Genomic DNA, 19,716 nt, shown 5'->3' with positions numbered 1-19,716 from the left:
GCAAGGTGTGTTCTTTGTTCTCAAGCTTTACAAGGACAGTCTTATCTACTTGATCAGACTGATTCTGGGGTCCTTGTTAAAAAAATTTTTTTTCTGAGCTCCACCACAGGCCTGCCAAAATGGGTAATGACTCTTTGGGTAAGGCGGCAAATAATTGCATACCAGTTTGAGAATCCTTTTAAACACTCTTGAGAATGGTTTCCAGACTTCTCTTTGGCATCTCATTTCCATAATTTCTTCTTTTCTTTTCTCTTTTTCGTTTCCTTTTCTGTATTCCCTCCTTCCTTCCTTCTCTCTTTTCCTTCCTTCATCTTCTCCCTCCCTCCCTCCCTCCCTCCCTCCCTCCCTCCCTCCCTTCCTTCCTTCCTTTCTTCCATCCTTCTATAGGTCTTAATATGTAGCCCTGGTCTGCTTGAAACTGACAGAGATCAGCCTGCTTCTGCCTCCCAGGCCTATGTGCCACCACATCATTCTCTAATCCAGCTCTTTAAGGGCACCCCACAGCCTCAGTCAATACCAGGGTGGCTGGTGCGAAGGGACAGGCCTAAATGCCTGCTGCCTTCCTTCCTAGACTTTCCCAGATACTCCCAGCTCTCCTGTCTTCCTCTCTCCAGTTCATTAGCACGAATAGGTGCTCTTTCTCTGATGTTTATGACAACACTAACATTGTTTTTCTTTCCCAGTCACATGGTTGTTTATTATTCTTTTCATCTAGAATGTCTCTGGATATTTTGTTCTGCCCCCAAATTCAAACATTGGGAATTGTATTTTGTTAAACTTAATGTCTTGCATTTCTTTTCCACTTTCAGTTGCCTGATTCCTTGGTCCCTAACTCATGCCTAGTGTTCTGATTCTTTTTTTTTTCTTTCTTCCTAGTCTGTATTGTACATGCGTATACTGCTAAATAATTTTTCCCATGATCTTGTGCCATCCTGTTGTTCCCTCGTCCAGATTTTGCTGAAAAGTGTCAGTTTTCTTTTACTGAATTCCTGAATGTTTAGAAGGCATAAGCAGAAACCTTGGGAAAAGGACATTTCCAGGGGCTAGGAGAGGTCAGGATACTGGGTAGTTTCATGATCTGTGTTTCAGGGACCCCACACTTCCGTCTTACTTAGGAAGAGGCTTTCTCTGTTCATAGCTGTAAGCTCATTCTCTGGTGATTGTGATTTTATATCAATAGTGACCTGGACAGTTTTAATTCCAGTTCTGGACTGGCCCAGCTTATCTTTTGAGTGTCACATGTACAGATTATTAGTATAGCCCTTTGTGTGACTGGTGGCAGAGAGCATGCTGTTGAGGGTGGCAGGGGTCCTTTCTGTGGTTAAAGACACCCAGAAGAGGCATCCTTTATGTGTTTATGTAGTTACTCAACTTGACCATTCTCTCATGAGATCCTGCTTGTTCTAGGCCTGTAATGGGTTCTGGAGACATATCAGTGGAGACAGACTGTAAGCTTGAAGCCATAGCTGTCACTTGTATGCAGGATGTGTTTTGGTTTATTGGGAGTATAAATGCTGGCATTCCAGGTTGATGAACGTGGGCAAAATCATGATTCTACCAACACTGGGTTGGTTCTACTATATGCCAGGCACTTCTCCAACTGTTAGCCATTGAGCAGTGAACGGAGCCCTTATTCTTACTGAACTCCTTGTTGGAATAGGAAAAGCAGGCTAAATAAGTAAATGGTATGTTGAGTCATGCTAAACACTATCCTGAATAAAGCTGAGTTACAGCATGGTGACAGCAGTGGGAGGTGAGAGCTGTTTTATACTTAGAGGGTGGGGTGCTCCGATCAGGTAACATTTGTGTGGAAACACAAGACGGCCTGAATAAAGGGAAGGAGAAACTAGTAGGAGATGAACATTGGAGAAGGGGCAGCTTAAGCAAGGGAGTCAAAGCTAGAGCTAGGAGTGCCATGCAAGGATGTGATACTGGGCTTTATTCTAGCCGAACAGTGTCTGCATTGTGAAAAGTTGTGATGCTGCTTGTGTAGTTCCTAGACCCCTCCTTTCATATAGCAGAAGTATTTTCAGTCAATACAGTTTGTTTTGAAACATTTGATGACAGTCTATCAATCCCTTGTGAAATTTGTCACAGTTTGTATATCCCTAGGTTTAAAATATGTGTGCTTGTGTATCTGTCTGAGTTTGTGTATTCCATTTGCATGTAGGTGGCCTGGGAAGCAGGCTCCCCTAGAACTAAAGTTGTAAGTGATTATGAGCAGGGAACTGAACCCAGATCCCTTGCAAGAGCAGTAAGTGCTCTTCCTCCTCAGATTTGTGTTCTTATGAATCTTTGTCCGCAGTTTTCTTTGTATTAGAATTGCTTCTTAGATGTGAAATTATTGGATCAACTAACTTTTGAAAAGTAAGGCATATTGATATAATTAATCTACATGCTATAAATGTACCTTTGGGGTATGGTTTTGAATTTTGACAGGTCCATGTGACTATATAACACCAGCACAATCAAGTGAGGGAATATCCACTAAGTCTCCAGTTCTCTTGCATTCCTCTGCAATGTCTCATCTTTTGTCTTATACCCTAGCAACTCCTGTTGTGTTCCTGTCTGGTCTTCGTGGTTCTTCTTCCAGAAAGTTATATTTTCGTGGACTCATATACTGCCATAATAGTATCTGCCCCCCCCCCCCCCAAGGTAGACATACTTCCAGTACATAAAACATGAGCCCTGTCAAGGACCCCGGAATTCTTAGCTTCTTACAGCATCAACTTAGTCAAGTCCTGGAAGCTCAGCAAGTTCTTCTTCTTCTTTTTTTTTTTTTTTTGGTTTTTCGAGACAGGGTTTCTCTGTGTAGCCCTGGCTGTCCTGGAACTCGCTCTGTAGACCAGGCTGGCCTCGAACTCAGAAATCCACCTGCCTCTGCCTCCCAAGTGCTGGGATTAAAGGCGTGTGCCACCACTGCCCAGCAAGCTCAGCAAGTTCTAATGCCATCTCTAAATCCAGCATGATGGGACAGTGATACAGTCAACCCAGACCATCTGTGAGCCTGTGATCGGAGGTGTGGATTAGTAGTAGGTATAGTGCCACTTCCCTGTGGCTTGGGGTGATGGTGATGAAGCTTGGGGTGCATCTGGCTTGGGGTTTGGATGAATTGAGTTAGATATGCACTGCGAGTCTGGGGAAAGGACATCTTGTCAGCATTTTGACAGTTGGGGTGTGTGGATTTTTAAAATATTTGTACCATTGGAGGTGTGTCTGAACACATTTAAGGTAAAACTGAAGTATATTTGATAACCACTTAGTTTATTTCTAACCAGAATGTACATTTTGTCTAACTTGTTTTTACAGGTGAATTAAAGTCGGCCTTAGATTTCTGTGAAAATGTCGGTTCTTATATCACAGAGCGTGATCAATTATGTGGAAGAAGAGAATATTCCTGCTCTGAAAGCTCTTCTTGAGAAGTGCAAAGATGTAGATGAGAGGAATGAGGTAAGGCTAAAACTAAACTCTTCACGGATGTACAGACTGCTCTCTGTACACAGCTCTGTTCTGTGAGTGAAGGTGGGTTCTGTGAGTGAAGGTGGGAGAGGCAGGCAGTTTCCCCTGCTCCAGCAGACGGAATCATGATGTGACTTCCTGTTGAAAGTATTTTAGTCTGTGTTTTGTTTTTTTTAAAGATCTGTCTGTCTATCTATCTATCTATCTATCTATCTATCTAATCTATCTATCTATCTGAGTACACTATAGCTGTCTTCAGACATACCAGAAGAGGGCATCAGATCTCATTACAGATGGTTGTGAGCCACCATGTAGTTACTGGGAATTGAACTCAGAACCTCTGGAAGAGCAGTCAGTGCTCTTAACCTCTGAGCCATCTCTCCGGCACCTCATTTCACTTTCTTAAAAAAATGAAGCAAGATTTTAAGAAATAGATTTGTCTGTGTTTACAAACACTCTAAAGGGGGTTTCAATGAGAGCATGTCAAATGCTTTGGTTTTACTATCATTATTGGGAGAAGAATATAGTCACTGAGATGACTTCTTTAATGGCAGTGATTCTGTAGGTCTGATTCACATTAAGAAAACAGAAATGAGATCCTGGGAGTTAGAAGAAAAACCAGTTGAATTGTATGTAGGTGGGTTTGCATTGCAGCCTTGTGGGGGAGCTGAGAGGAGGACACTCCTTGAGGAGAAATTCAGCTGGTGCATGGTGTTTGGTTTTATCTGGTTTGGTTTGGTGTGTTTGGGCCTGAGATCACAGTAAGTATAGAGGAGAGGTGTCATGGTTAGCTTATGTGCATTTGTAATGGAGTTTTATAGGCTGGGTAATGTCTTCTTATATAGTTCTAGAGGTTAGGAAGTCCAAGATAAAAGGCTGGCATTTGGTGACAGCCTTCTTGCTGCATCACAACATGGCAGAAGACAACCTGTATGTGAGAGAGGATGTGAAAAAAGGGAATTAGAAGGGAGGGAGCCACACTCTCCTTTTATCTCATTGCTACAACTACTAACCCACTCACACATGAATGACGTCTACCCAGAAGGTCTGTGCTCCCGTGATCTAGTTGACTCCTTAAGTCACTGCCACCCAATTATGTTGTATTGAATTTCCAGCATGTGACTTTTGAGGGATACATTCAAGTAATAATGAAGGTTAGTGAGTTTTTAATCCTTTTGATTTTAGAAAGCAGTGGGCTTGGGATCAGGTGGAGTGTGTAAGCCTACGTATGGAAGAGACTTAGTGATGCATGCAGTTCTCATGATAGAAAGTTCTTCTTTATCTCTATAGCTGTGTTTGCTGGGTTGGTAGAACAGGAAGTAACAGAATCTATAAATAGCCTTTAAGATTCAGTTTACAAGGTAACTCTTCTATCTTTAGGAATCTAATAAAACTTGATGGCAGCCTTTCCTGACACTCTCTAGCTAGTGTGGTTTTGAAGTTTAGGTAAGTGAGGATTTATTTTTTCTCACTTATTGAGTTAGAAGAACCTTTCTAAGGCAGCAAGGGTAACTTCAGGACACCCTGAGGACCCAGGCTCCCTTTGTTTTTTTGGGCATGTGTGACAAAATGCCAGTTCCTTCACTTCCTCCATCTTAGCATCCAGCATTCTGCCTGTGGACTGGACAAGAAGAGAAAAGCTTGCCTGAGAGACTGGGTGATATGATAGTGTCACAGCAGCAGTCATGATCTGGGGCTTTTTAGTTGAGCTTGGAACCCCTCCCAATGAAATCCTGTCCCTGCAGACACTAGGGACAGCCGCTAATTCATGTAAGAGAAAGTCTGCCTAAGTTTCTCACAGCAGGCAGTTCCAGTTAATTGGGTGAAAACCTCCTTTTTATTTGTCTTACAGGTATTTACATACATTTAAAAATTCTACTTCATGGGCTATGAACTAAGGTGTAGCTGTCATGCCAAAACCAGAAAATTCTTCTGAGTGATTTTAAACTATTATATAAAATTTACACATCCTTGGGGACTTGGATTCAGGTTCTTGGCTGTAAATTTTTCTGTGTTGTACCAGTGATACTTGTGAGCCTTTAATCGTGATAGATTAGAAGAAGAGGGATGCTATAGTAAATATGCCAAAAATTTATAGCTGACAGAGGTGTGTGTGGTATAGTCATTGATGTGTCGTGTGACTCAGAATCATACATGCAATGTTGAAGTTAATTTGCGTAGCAAACAGTGATGTGGCTTGCTTGCTCATGAGTGTGTTTTCATACAGCGTTTTTGACTGTGTCTCCCAGATGCTCTCTACCTTCCTTCATCTTCAACTTCATCTTCCTTCTTCTTTTTCTCTTTTAAAACAAGAAGCAACAAACAAATAAACAACCCCACCAGGAAACAAACAAAACCCCACAAAAACAAAAATCAAGGCAAATAGACAAAAAGCCAATACAACAACAACAAAATTCCAGAACAAAGCAAAGTTAAACAAAAAGTTCTCAGAAATACCTTTGAGTTAATTTTGTGTTACCAGTTACTCCTGAGCCTAGGGCCTGCCCTGGACTGTGGTCTGTATACTCAGTGACACTGTGAGTGTTTCTGTTCCAACAGCCACTCTGGATTCCTCCCTCCTCTTGGATTATTCCTTTCAGTAAATCTCCTTTATAAGATTTACTGCCTGGAGTGACTCTCTGTTGGAAGAAGCTGAGAAGAAAAGCAGCAAAGAAGAGAAGATAGGACAGAAAGCTTAGCTCCTTAGCTCAGCTGGGGATACCCTCCCCTGGGAGCTGCACCGCTTGTGCTAAGGAGGCAGTCTCAGAGTTGTAAGGTTTCTGAGCTCCTGTGTCTCAGGATAGGCATCCATTGGGATACTCTTCCACCTCAAAGCTGTGTGGTTCCTGGGTGTCCAAGTCCCAGGATACCCTTCCATCGGAGCAGAAACACTTACAGACACTCTATTGGAAAAAACTGGTTTTCCTTTTGCCAATCTGGTACCAACTGGTGGTGACTTCTTAGTTAGATATAGAAGCTATGTCTACTTTGACCTCTTAGTTCTGGGACCCCATCTGGCTTGAACCTGTCCAGGTCTTGTGCATGCTGCTACAGTTTCTGTGAGCTCATTTTGTACATTGCTTTTTAGAATGGTCAGTTAACAAATTTAATGGTCAAATGATAAGACTTTTCCATTGATCCATTCATGCATGGTACCTCAGTCTCTACTGAGTGATATGGCCACACGTATAATTTAATGTCATAATTGTAAGAATACCAGTGTTTATGTGATTTACTTTCTACTTCTTTTACACCAGTATTTATACTTAATTCTTTACTTGCTTGTCCTTATAATAGCATTTGTTAAAGTTTACCAATTATAATTATTTGCTTATTTGGCTGTTGTTGTTTCTAATAGATTTTTTAAATTCTTTGATATTTTTGTCCACTCATTCATTTAGCCAACAACTAAGTACAAAAACATAGTAGCCATGTGTTCTATCCGTATGGAGTTTTAGGAACTTTGGGGACCACATATAAAAATCAGCTGGGAGAGGCCGGAGAAGTGGTAGCCTCCATGGACACTGGGCACACGTGTGGTGCATAGATATGCACACAGGTAAAACACCCAATATGCATAAGATAAATAATTTAAAAAGTAAAGTCACAGGTCTTTCCCCTCATATCAATACATAGTAGGTAGATGCATACATGTTTATATAATTGAGCTTAGTTTTTGGTGTAAACTTTTCCCTTTGTTTACTTTCTGCCTCTAGTACTAGATGTTCACTGGCTGATGGCTTAATTTTGTGCTTCCTAGTCTGTTCATGTCTTGATTGACACCTATGGAAAAGAACATGTTTGTGCTGTGCTTGCAGTAGAGGGGGCATGGTGCTGGAGCTCTGTCTCAGATCCATTTGCTCAGGCCCTGCCCCCTGTTTTCTGGGCCAGGAAGCTCTCTATCTCTGGTTCACTTTTGGAAGGTGGAAACTATACTTCATGAGTTAAGGTTATGAGAGAAGGCTTAAGCTGTATGTGCAAGTCATTATGTGTAACATCTAGTTTTTATCCTCTCTGTCTCTGTCTGAGATAAAACATGTAGAATTAAAATGTCATTGTATAGCATATTCTGTCTGGAAAATTAGGCTACCATAGGTATTGTGAGAGTTTGTGTATGTTGTGGTAATTGTTTGCCAGATCCTGGTACTGAGTGTTTACTGATTCTGAATGAATTCATAGTTCCTAAAAGATACTACTAATATTATGGAAGGGTTACATTTTTAATGGCTTTGATATTTATTTTTTATGGAAATTGAACACAGGACCCTATACATTTGAGGCAAGTGCCCATTAGTGAGCTGTATACCCTAACTAGCTTATGACTTTTAAATTATCAGTAAGCCAAACATATGGGTTTAAAGCTGTTGCCAGAGTAAAGAGATAGAGGAAACACAGCAGTGCTTTGCACACCTTTGTGGAAAGGTAAGTGTACTGCCGAGCAGTGTCGTGGGGAGAGCACACCATGCTGCTAAGCTTGCTGTCCTGTTTGTCCTCCAGTGTGGCCAGACGCCGCTGATGATAGCTGCTGAACAGGGCAATGTGGAAATAGTGAAAGAACTGATTAAGAATGGAGCCAACTGCAACCTGGAAGATCTGGTATGCATAAAATCATTTACTCATTAGTCTTCCTTTTCTTTAATTTGTTCATAGAAAATGTTTAAAGAATAATGATGAAAAGTTGTACTTTGAGGGCTGAATGTAGTAGTGTATGCCTTTAATCCCAATCCCAGCACTCAGGAGGCAGAAGCAGGCAGGTTTCTGAGTTCCGGGCCAGCCTGATATACACAGAATTCCAGACTAGCCAGTGCAGCATAGTGAGCCATTGTCTCAAAATAGATAAATAAACAAATAAGCATTTTTAAAAGTGCTTTGAAATATATCTCACCTTTGCCTAATGTGCTATAGGGTTTTTTTGGTTGTTATGTTTGTTTGTTTGCCTTTTTAATCGGGAGAGTTTTTTTTGCTTATAACCGAATATTTCAGCACCTCATGTTTTTCCTATGTACATGGCAACCCTGAAGCTCATATCTGTGGAAATATTTCAATGTATGAGCTATGCTGTTAAGTGATTCTCTGTAATTATAACTTACAGTGCTCCTTGGTAATGGTCCCCTCTGATACTGCTTCTGAGGGACAAATCACCATCCAGTTTCCTTTGAGTTCCCAGTGTTCTTAGAGTCACTTTCAGAAGCACATGGCTACATTCTTTTGCTTTGAGTGACCGTTTGAATTTTTTTTTAAAGATAGAGTCTCATTGTGGAGACTCCCTCTGTTTCTCCAGTGCTGGGGTTAAACTGTGTGCCACCACCCCTGGTGTGATCATTTGAATTAATTCACTCCCTAAGTAAAAGTTAGGGCAATTCTGTTCCCATAGTTCTTTGTCTTTCTAATGTTCCCACTTGCATCTGTACTGTAATTCTGTCCTGTAATGTGTCCTCGTGGCAGATTGCAGGCTCTTTAATTTGTGGAACAGTTGCTAGCTGCGGTATCACCCTTGAGGCTTTTTGGTGGCCTCTTTTTTCTACAAAATGGAATGTGAGAGAGGTCCAGGGAGACCCTGGACAAGCAGCTGTGGTGCTGTTCTCTGCACTGATAGATAGTCCTGACAGGAAGGCAGGTGACATAGGCAGGAGACATCTTCAGGCAGCTTCTGCCTTATTTCCACAGAGGTTAGAGTGGCTCACATGGTATCAGTTGGAAGATCATTTGGGCTATAAATTGAGGTGCATCCTCACTTTGGAATGCTGTGCTTTATTTAACTTATTTATTTATTTATTTAAAACATGCCATTTTGAATGCTTTTCAAGGATAACTGGACTGCGCTTATATCGGCATCTAAAGAGGGGCACATCCACATTGTGGAGGAGCTGCTGAAAAGTGGAGCCAGTCTGGAGCACCGTGACATGGTCTGTGCGCTTCTGCGGGGGCATCAGTTAGCCGAGAGTGCCTGTCAGTGACACAGGCACAGGAAACCTTGTCTGTTGCTTTATTTGTGAGATAAGGTCTTTAAGTGTTTTATGACTTGGGGGTTAGATGTCGGAATGACTCAAAAACTTTTTAAACACTGGTGTTACAGTGTCTGTTGTTTAGAATAGTCATTACTTCAGTTTATCTAAGAATTAAAAGTTCTCAGCTCATTTTTTTTTGATAATTCATAACTTAGTACTTTCAAGAAAACTTATTTCATTTGGATTGGATTTAAAAGATACATCAGATAATTTAAATGTTTTGGGTAAGTTACAGGCTTTGGAATGTTAGTAGATTTATTTATAAATGCGACCTGTCCAGGCTGCTGTCCATGAGCTCAGCATGTCTCAGGATGTGGTCTGTAGTTACCACCTACCTCCTGTTTGGTCATGATCTGGGAAGGGCATAAGGATGTCCATAACAGCAGTCCAAGCAAGGAAGGAAATCCTCTGCCGTGGCACATGAAGCACATATCCCATCCCTCAGCTGACAGGGATGTGTCGCAGAGTGCTCAGGGTGGACGTTTTAAAGTCGCTGCAGTTTTCTGTCGCTCTGTCTTTCAGTAGACTGGCCACACAACAATTTTACATGATCTTATGTTTCAAACCTAGGGAGATAGTACTGTACTTAGCTTGGATGTAAAGTGCCCCCCAGATATTAGGCCCCTGCCCCCTTCTCTGCTTCTCCTTACTTTCTGGGCACTATGGCTGTAAGCAGTCACAGTGACTCTTAGAAGCACGAACATCTCTAGTCTAACTTGTGATGTTCACAGACTTTGCCCTGATCACTTATAGACTTAGCAGATTTTATTCCGTTCATGTTCATTTGCATATTTCTGAGGAGCTTAAGAATTTAAGACTATGATTGTTATAAAATGGTAGTATTGCAAAGATGCACATAGAGGGAGCCTGATTAAAATTGTAACTTGCTTGGGGATGATAGTTTTACACGCCCTTTTTGTTCTCTAGGGGGGGTGGACAGCTCTCATGTGGGCGTGCTACAAAGGCAGGACGGATGTTGTCCAGTTGCTTCTTTCTCATGGTGCCAACCCAAGTGTCACTGGTTTGGTAAGCACTAACAAAAAACTGAATTTTTAATGTGAATGGTAAGTTGTCTTACAGAATGCTGCAGGCTTTTTATACCATAGTAAATAGAGATCTTTCAGCTCATACTGTCATATAGAATGCTATTTTAAGACCCAGTGAGAATTTTAAGACAATGAGAATTTTGTATGCTGTTTTTTTCTCATCTTTGAACTCAAATGTTAGCCATAATTGTATAACATTTTCAAAGGAGATAAGAATTTCTTAGTTACCTTGTCTGTGCACTTTCACTCTGTGTTTCTTGAAAACACATTTACCAAGACACCATATCATTTTTCTACACGCTTTATTTTTCTGTGCATTGTGTACATTTCTACAGTTTTTACTTTTATTCTACTTCTTAATCTCTCCTTTTGGCTAGATAACCACATTCAATAAGTTAACTCTGCAAAAATAAATGTGTTAATAATATATGTATTATTAAGGCTTAACACATCTTAGTGTCAGTTATATGAGTATTTGTGTCTTAAAATGGAGAATGGTCTCTAACTTGATTTAAAAACCATTACTTTGTGTTACTTCTGCTGATATTTACTTAGTGAATTTGTGTTGTAAATGACCATCTAAAGACTGTCCTCTTCCCCCGTCCTCGTGCGTCCCTGTGGATCCCAGCAGTACAGTGTCTACCCAATCATTTGGGCAGCGGGCAGAGGCCATGCCGACATAGTGCATCTTCTGCTGCAGAATGGTGCGAAAGTCAATTGCTCTGACAAGGTGAGTCGCAGAGTCCGCCCAGGTTCTCCTTGTGCTGTGGTCACCAGGTTATAAATAGTTTCATTTGAAACATCTCTAATGTAACTTATTTGTGTATTTCAACATTTTTACCTGTGTATTCACAGGTTATAGATGGGTCTTTTATTTGTGTTATGGACCAAGTGTTCTTGATATTTGTTACATTAAATTATTCTCAAGAAAGACAGAGCTAATGAACTCATGTCTTTATTGTTTGAAGTTTTCTATTATAACTCTTCTTCCTTTTTTTTTTTTTTTTTTGTCCTGCATGCTGTGTTTGTGTGACAGCAGTCTTACAATTCAGGTTCAGTTCTTTCTCTTGTGCTTAGAATTCTAAAGCTGGTGGTGTGGAGATTGGAAATAATAACTGTAAGTTGCATCTGAAGTATTGAAGGGAGGGCAGTGATTGGCTCTTAAGAGGAAAGGCTGGTAGAAAGATGGTTGGGCAAGGAAAGCCTAAATTGCCAGGACTTGAAATAGAGACCTAACAGAAATGGAGGAGCAGGAGGAGAGGATGTGGTGGGGAGGAGATGGTTGAGTAATGTCCTGATGAAACAGGATCTGGAATGCAGGAGAGGCAACATAGATGGATATTCCTAGCCCTCAGGAGGATTACCAGATGATAGCCTGTCTGGACTATGTGCTGAGACTGTGGGAAGTATATACACAAAAGCATTTCATTTAGTTGGAAAGACCAGAATTTGAACTTGAGAAAAAGTAGAGATATTTGCTGAGGTGGTTGAGCACTAACTGAGGAGACCTGAAGTAGACAACAAGGTAAGGAAGTCCCTACCACATAGCAAGAGTTATTTGTAATGACATAAATGAGATTATCTGCTCCTTAGGGTAGGGTAAGCCGGCCAGCATGATGGAAAGAGAAAGAACAGACGTTCTAGCATGTACTCTTATATACCAGTCTCTCAGGAGGCAACAAATCCAATAGGTGCTCAAGGGATGAGCGCTTATGTCCGGTTCATACAGTCAAGGGTGTCTTGGTGAGCTGTGGGTACCCATTTTCTTAAGCCTGCTCTGAGCCAGTGACCAAGAATACTGTTCTCCTTCACACCCTTCTCCTTTTGTTAGGCTTCTAGTCCCACTTGCTGTACTCACATCCTTGTTAGGCTGTCATGAGGACCCTTCTATCAAGGGCACTGTGGGGCACAGTCTCTAAGAGTGTGGTCTGGAAGATGTCTGATGTCATTCATAGACATCACATATAGTTATTTAGATTTAATTTAAAATTAAGTAAAAGTAAAAATTCAGTTTCTTAGTCATACTAGCTACATTTTATATACTTACAGTCATATTTACTAGAGGCTTCTTACTGTATTGGGAGTGTGGAATAATAGGGAATTTAATTTATGTTATGTATGTGAGTACACTGTTGATCTTTTCAGACACACCAGAAGAGGGCATTGCATCAGATTACAGATTATTTTGAGCCACTATGAGGTTGCTGGAAATTGAACTCAGGACCTCTGGAAGAGCAGTCAGTGCTCTTAACTGCTGAACCATCTCTCCAGCCAAGACTTTTTTTTTTTATCCCTACTGGACAGACTGTCAGGGTTTATTAAATGTTTATGACCATGTACAAATTTTATTGTTCATAAAAGTCACTGTGGGTATTTACATGTCTATTGATTGGCAGACTTCTCAAGGGGCAGCATTACTTTTATGTGTGATTTATAGTTCTTGATGCTTTCTGATCATGTTTCATGAAGGGTGCTTTTGAACAGTTTCTGGGCTGAAGATATCAAAGGTACAAGTTGATCTAGGGTTATGGTTAATAGTGTAGATCTGAAAGCTTAGAGGATCCATGTTTTTGTTTGTTTGATTGATTAGGTTTGGTTTGGGTTTTTGGTTTTTCAAAACAGCGTTTCTCTGTGTATGTTTGGCTGTCTTGAAATTCTCTCTGTAGACCAGGCTGGACTCAGAGATCTGCCTTTCTCTGTCTCTCGATTGCTGGGTTTAAAGATTGGCCTTTTCTGCCTCTTGATAGCTTTGTTACTTTGACCCTTGTTGTGGAGCGTGACTTTCTTATGTGGAAATGTGATGTTGTGGATTATGCCTGTTCTGTGATGAAGACTTTCTGCCGTAACTAAGTGTGTGCAGTTGTCTGAGCTGTGCTCCACACTTGCTTGCTCACCTTTAGACCAGTGAGCTTCCCATTACATCATAAAGTCTGGCAAGCAGTGAATGCTTGATAAGAATTAGGGACTGTATGGCTGTGGTAGAAAGATTACCTTGATTATAAAGTGAATAAAGTTCATCAAAAGACATTTTATGCAAAAATGACTATTTATTCAGGACAAATAAGACGAGGGAAATAGGTTTTTAATCTAGGACCAAAATTATGATTGATATAAATACTTATCTAAGAATACTCAAAATATAACTTCATTTCAAGCTGCTTTCTTTTAGTACATGACTGAAAGTAATTGTGAATTCATCACCTGTTTTCCTAGTATGGAACAACCCCTCTGGTCTGGGCTGCCCGGAAGGGTCATTTGGAATGTGTGAAGCATTTGTTGGCCATGGGAGCTGATGTTGATCAAGAAGGAGCTGTAAGTACCTGTGTTCTCCTAGCCCTTCTAGCACAGGGAACTTTGTGCTTTAAGGGAACATTTTAAGCTAGTACAAACCTAGAAAAAATTCCCTGGAGTTCTTAAATTATTTCTTTTATAATTTAGATCTTAAATGATTTCTTTTGGAGATAGGACTTCACTGTGTGGTCCAGGCTTTCAGTGAGCTCATAAGCTTCCTGCCTTTGCCTCCCAAGTGCTGAGATTTCTTTTTTCTTTCTTTTTTTAAAAATATTTTTAAGACTTATTTATTTTATCTATATGAGTACACTGTCGCTGTCTTCAGACATACCAGAAGAAGGCATTGGATCCAATTACGGATGGTTGTGAGCCACCATGTGGTTGCTGGGAATTGAACTCAGAACCTCTAGAAGAGCAGTCAGTGCTCTTAACCTCTGAGCCATCTCTCCAGCCCCATGCTGAGATTTCTTAAGTGTTACTAACTTTGAAAATAATGATGCAATAATATATATATATATATATATATATATATATATATATATATATATATATAAACATACTGAATATTTGCCTTTGAGAATCTGTTGTTAATATTCATACATTTTGGGAAACTGAAACCATTACAAATAAATTTTTACTAATCTTAAAAACTAAAAAATTCTTTAGATCAAGTAGTTTCCCCCCTTTTAGCTAACCCCCACCCCTCTTTTTTTTTTTTTTTTTTTTTTTTTTTTTAAATAGGGTCTCACTATAGCAAGCTGGTCTTGAACTCCCAGTGATCCTCCTGTTTCTGCCTCCTTAGTGCTAGGACAAATGGTGTATGCCACTGTGCCAAGCTAATTTTTAATTGTAATTGTGGGCAGACATCATGCTCCATTAAAATGCCTTTTCCTTAACAATGTAAGGCGATGTTAGACTTGGTGGGGTCTTTAAGTTATTTTTTTTTCCTCTCAATAAACAGACAGAGGAAGTCAGAAGTGAACTGTTAAGAAGGTTAAAAATGGAGTTGAATCTAACCGACTACCAGTTACTAGTTTATTATTGACCACTAGGTGTGCATCTCATCCTTGCCAAGAGTGCTGGGGAGCCATGAGAGTCTCACAGAAATAGCTTTTTCTTAAAGGTTCCAGGAATATGTCAGGAACCTTTATTTGGGGCAGCAAGCAGTTTTAAGGTACTAAAGACTACTACTGGTATTATATTAAGTTAGACAGCACATGATGGAGTCTGAGAGGAGATACCACCAGATCTCTGGACATTGGAAGCCAAGTTAAACTGTAGTTCCTATCTGACTTCCTAGATCAATGGCATCCACGTTTTTCTCTTCCATGGTGGGAGAAGTGGCTCCACGGACCTCCCCTGAGTTATGAAGCAGATGAGTGGTTGGTTATTGTGATGACTTGATGATGAGGATTGTATTTAGTATGTCAGGAAGGTGTCCAGCATTTTAAATGACTACTTAGCATATTTTAATGGGCTTTTGGCAACTGTTAAAGATCATTTATTAAACGAAATGCTCTAATTCTTAATTCATTGTTGGTGGTTTTTCTCTACATGCTTTATATAAGAAATTCTTAGTTTCAAGTTTGATCCATTTTACTTTGGGTTATTTAAATTAGAAAGTATTGAATTTTAAGTCTGTCTTTCAGCTTTGTCACATCAGTGAAAGGGTTTGTTCGCTGCATGTCAATCCAGTGCAGGTCATCATCAAAAGAACTCAATTCCAGATAGTCCATACATTACATAACAGAAGTTGTGTATCTTCAGAAACTGAAAATACCAATGGCTTGGGTTCAGTGGATAAAGCATGGTGACCTGAGTTCTGTCCTTGGGACTCATGTGAGGCAAAGAGAAGATGAACTTGTAAGACTGATTTGATCTCTACATGCACATATGTTTAAATAAGCACACAAGAAAAAAATGGAAAAAACAATTTTAAAACACCTGAACATATGCCTCCAGCCACTTTTGGCAAATATCTGGTTATATTGGCATTGTGTCAGAAATAACTTTAAAAATTTAAATACATTTGTTTATTTATATATTAGAAGAGGGCACATGTATACCACTATATACATGTGGCATTCAGAGGACAACCTGTGGGAGTTGGTTCTCCTTCCACCACATGGATCGTGAAGATCAAATGGAGACCATCAGACTTGGAAGCCAGTGTCTGTACAACTGAGCCTTCTTGCTGGTCTTGTCAGAAATAACTCCTAGTGACTGGAGGAGTGGTACAGTGGGAGAGCCCTTACCTAGTGTGCTCAATGCACCACCAACTGTTAAAATGTGATTTATACTTTAAAACTTATATGTATGTGCCTGTGTTTGCCTGTGGATGCATGCATGTGAGTGGGGGATCCTGCGGAGGCCGGAAGAGGGTGTTGGATTCTCTGGAGCTGGAGTTACTCACAGGTGGTTATGAGTCACCCAGTGTCAGTGCTGGGAATCAAACTCTGGTCCTCTGTAAGAACAGCAAAAGTTTTTAACCACTGAATCATCTCTCTAGCAAGTGCAAATAGCTCACCTGTTTGAAAATAGTTTTCTGATTATGGTATGCATACTATGTTTTCTAGAGCACAGTAATTTCTTTGTTTTTCTTTCTAAGAATTCGATGACTGCACTTATTGTGGCAGTGAAGGGAGGCTACACACAGTCAGTGAAAGAGATTTTGAAAAGGAATCCAAATGTGAACCTAACTGACAAGGATGGAAACACAGCCCTGATGATTGCATCAAAGGAGGGACATATAGAGATTGTGCAGGATCTGCTGGACGCCGGAACATACGTGAACATACCTGACAGGGTAGGGGCCTACTTCAGATTTGTGGGTGGTGGGGAAGTAGACAGAAAATTAGCTAGTGACTCCTTATCATCAAGACTCTTCACCTATGATATGGACTTGGTTTTTTTTTTTTTTGGGGGGGGGGTTGATACAGGGTTTCTCTGTGTAGCCCTGGCTCTCCTGGAACTCATGCTGTAGACCAGGCTACCCTCGAACTCAGAAATCCGCCTGCCCTTGCTTCCCAAGTGCTGGAATTAAAGGTGTGCACTACCACCGCCTGGCTGATATGAAATTGTTTTAAGAGAAGTTTTATTCCTACCTTTGAAACTAATAAATTAGAATTTCCAGTCTTGTTAAAGAATGTTCTTGTTTATTTTTGTCAGATAGTTCTGTTCCTGGGAATGTCACACACATGGTTAGTTTGTAACTCTCTTTGATGAGTGTCCCTATGGTGTTTTTATATCTCATGGTATTCATTGTCCCAGGACCTAGGTAGTACCTTTATACTTAAGAGTTTTTTCTCTTGCCTGACTTCTCTGAGGTTTCACATATGTGTTCAGAACATTCCACTTGAATGTATATTTAGTGAGCTTTTAAAAACTTAGAGCAAAATAAAATGGAAGTGGGATTGTCTTGTCTTTTTACTACTGCAAACCGCTTTTCCTCCATTTTCTCTGTCTCAGCAGATGGGCCCACTACCCACTCTGATGCTTTCCCTGTCCTTTCCCTACCCCATGCAGTTCTGTTGACTCGATGTGAAACTTGCCCTTTATCTGGCTTCATCACCACCATTGTCTCCCTAACCTAAGCCACCCTCTCCTGTTTTTAAGAGGGATCATAACAGATTCTTTGTTGCCTCTGCTTTACCTCTGCTTGTTGTTGAGTGCATGCACTCCTTTGTTGAAGTCACCCAAGGCTTGCTCTTGCACTTTGGATATGTTCGACATTTGTAGTATACAGACCTTGCACGTCAGTGTCCTTACTTGAGCCCTTGTCCTCATTTTGTGCCATCCTCCCCCATTTAGAAGGTGGCAGCCCTATTAAGTCTCTTCTTTTCTTTGCACATGTTCTTGTCCTGCTGTGAGGTATGGCTGTGTGTACCAGCTGTGCTTTCAGTCGAGAATGTTGCCTACACATGGTGACTCCAGTTTGTCACTCTGCATCTACTTACACTACCTAATTGGAGAGGTCATCCTTAGTTAGCTCTCCAGTCCAAAGGGCCTCCTCAGTACTTTTGCTCAGTTATGCTATTTTATTTGCATAGTGTTTGTTTTAGTGTATTTATTTTAATTGTATGTTGTCTTCTATTAGACTGTAAATTTGCTTACAACTGGGACCTTATCTTCTTGTTTTCCAGGACCTAGAATGGTACCTGGCACACTGTAACAGGAAAATGGTTTACTTACCCGTGTACGGGTCCTCACCCACTCTGATGCTAACATTCTAACTATAGCTGGTCTGCCTTGGCTCTATGTATGCTGTTTGTGGTGCAGCTAAAAGACTACGCCACAATGCTAGACTTAGAACCCTCAAGAAATAATTGACTCCTAGTATGTTGGGTCCTCAGAATGGAAGCAGGCAACAGCTCATTAGCACAGAAGTCTCCAGCTGATCTGCTGGTTAGCAATACAATGACAAGATACCTGAGCCCATGGCAGAATTAGTATTTGAAGTAGTGGGAAGCTGTGATTCAAAATGGCTGTTGCTGGATGAATGTCATCTGAGGAACTGTGCTTGTGAGGTATTTAACTTGGAACAGTTCCTGTACAGGAGGATGAAGTAGCCTGTATGCCCTTTGCCTGTGACTGCCCACTGGCTGTATCCACAGACACTGGTCTGGGGGCCAGCCCTGCTGTCCTTTAGAGTCAGAACAGCATGCCAGCTTTATGCTCCCAACTGAAGAGCCTGTTGCTTTTATTATATGGCAGTCTTTGAAGGGGATTTATTATGTAACATCCAAACTGTCGGTTTCCTGTGATTTCAATTATATGTATGATGGGAAAAAGTCTTCAAAGAGACTAGATTCCACCTGAGTAATTTATCTTTTTAAGTTTCCATCATGGGATTTCATGAGTCCTTATTCTAAAGACTAATGTCCTTTGTATCTTAGAAGGTTGCTAATATCAGATATTATCAGTTAATTAAAAATCTCACTTTAGTGATAGTCTTTTTCAAAGAGATTTTTAGAACAAATCTATTACATTAACAAATGAGTAATCTTAATTTCAGAACTGCATTATTTGTTTAGTAACTGACCTTGTTTTTTGTCCTTTTAGAGTGGGGATACTGTATTGATTGGTGCTGTGAGAGGTGGTCACGTTGAAATTGTTCGGGCACTTCTCCAAAAATACGCTGACATAGACATTAGAGGGCAGGTATGTGCACTCAGACTGCAGTGACCATGAATGTGTGTGTCAGGAAGTCAGGATGTTGCTCCTACTTTCTGTGGAGATAAAAATGTACGCCCTAATGCATTGGCTGTGTGGTACTGTTGTTATGTTTTACTGGCACTATTCTAAAGTTCCAGAATTAATGTCCACTTAAACTCAGATACAAGTAAAAAAGTTCTACACCATTCTAGGCTGTGTAGTGAAACCCATCTCAAAACTGAAACAAGGGGCTGGAGGTGTTAACTGGTTAAGGGTGCTCGCTGCTCTTGGAGGGGACACCCATGCTAGGAGGCCTAAACTTCCGCTCCAAGGGAGCTGACCCCCATTTCTGGTATCTGAGCTTCTGCACATAGCTTTGGCCTGTTGACTGGGCTGGGCGGCTTGTGCACGTCATAGGCTGCTGCCCACAACCCTTAGGGAAGTGCTGACACAAGAAACCTAGTGTGGCAGCTATATGAGTCAGCTCACAGTTAAAAGCCATATTTTCACTAATGGATGGTCCCTAGATCACCTGTTTCAGACTACTGACAACTCTGTGTCTGTCAGTCTTGTGCATCTGTTTTAAATCAGTTTTTAGTTGACGTTTGGAAGCTCTGCTTTCCGGGTCTGTGTGAATCAAAGGTTTGGTTTTGTAGCCAGGTAGGTTGCTGAAGGAGCTGTTCAAGATGGTATAGGGTCCAGGGTAAATATAGGTGAATCAAATTATAAAAAGAACGCCTGTGTCTGTCAGAAACACA

At 40.7% G+C, this 19,716-nt stretch overlaps 1 protein-coding gene across 17 annotated transcripts in view; it reads left to right on the top strand.

Annotated features, from left to right (window-relative positions):
• Kidins220 (kinase D interacting substrate 220) overlaps positions 1-19,716 on the top strand; it is an 82,541-nt gene that overhangs the window by 934 nt on the left and 61,891 nt on the right. For 11 of the 17 annotated variants that reach the window (XM_076942069.1, XM_076942068.1, XM_076942067.1 and 8 more), the window contains exons 2-9: positions 3,310-3,450; positions 7,957-8,055; positions 9,267-9,365; positions 10,395-10,493; positions 11,142-11,243; positions 13,727-13,825; positions 16,413-16,610; positions 18,866-18,964. In XM_076942069.1, coding sequence (XP_076798184.1) covers positions 3,343-3,450; positions 7,957-8,055; positions 9,267-9,365; positions 10,395-10,493; positions 11,142-11,243; positions 13,727-13,825; positions 16,413-16,610; positions 18,866-18,964 — 903 coding nt within the window. In that variant the 5' untranslated portion in view covers positions 3,310-3,342. The remainder of the gene's footprint in view (positions 1-3,309; positions 3,451-7,956; positions 8,056-9,266; positions 9,366-10,394; positions 10,494-11,141; positions 11,244-13,726; positions 13,826-16,412; positions 16,611-18,865; positions 18,965-19,716) is intronic. The other 6 variants (XM_034513832.2, XM_076942063.1, XM_076942066.1 and 3 more) reach the window with 1 other exon arrangement.

This window comes from Arvicanthis niloticus, chromosome 11 (genome assembly GCF_011762505.2).
Source record: "Arvicanthis niloticus isolate mArvNil1 chromosome 11, mArvNil1.pat.X, whole genome shotgun sequence".
In the NCBI taxonomy this organism is placed as follows: domain Eukaryota; kingdom Metazoa; phylum Chordata; class Mammalia; order Rodentia; family Muridae; genus Arvicanthis; species Arvicanthis niloticus.
This window is presented reverse-complemented; position numbering and strand designations above follow the sequence as displayed.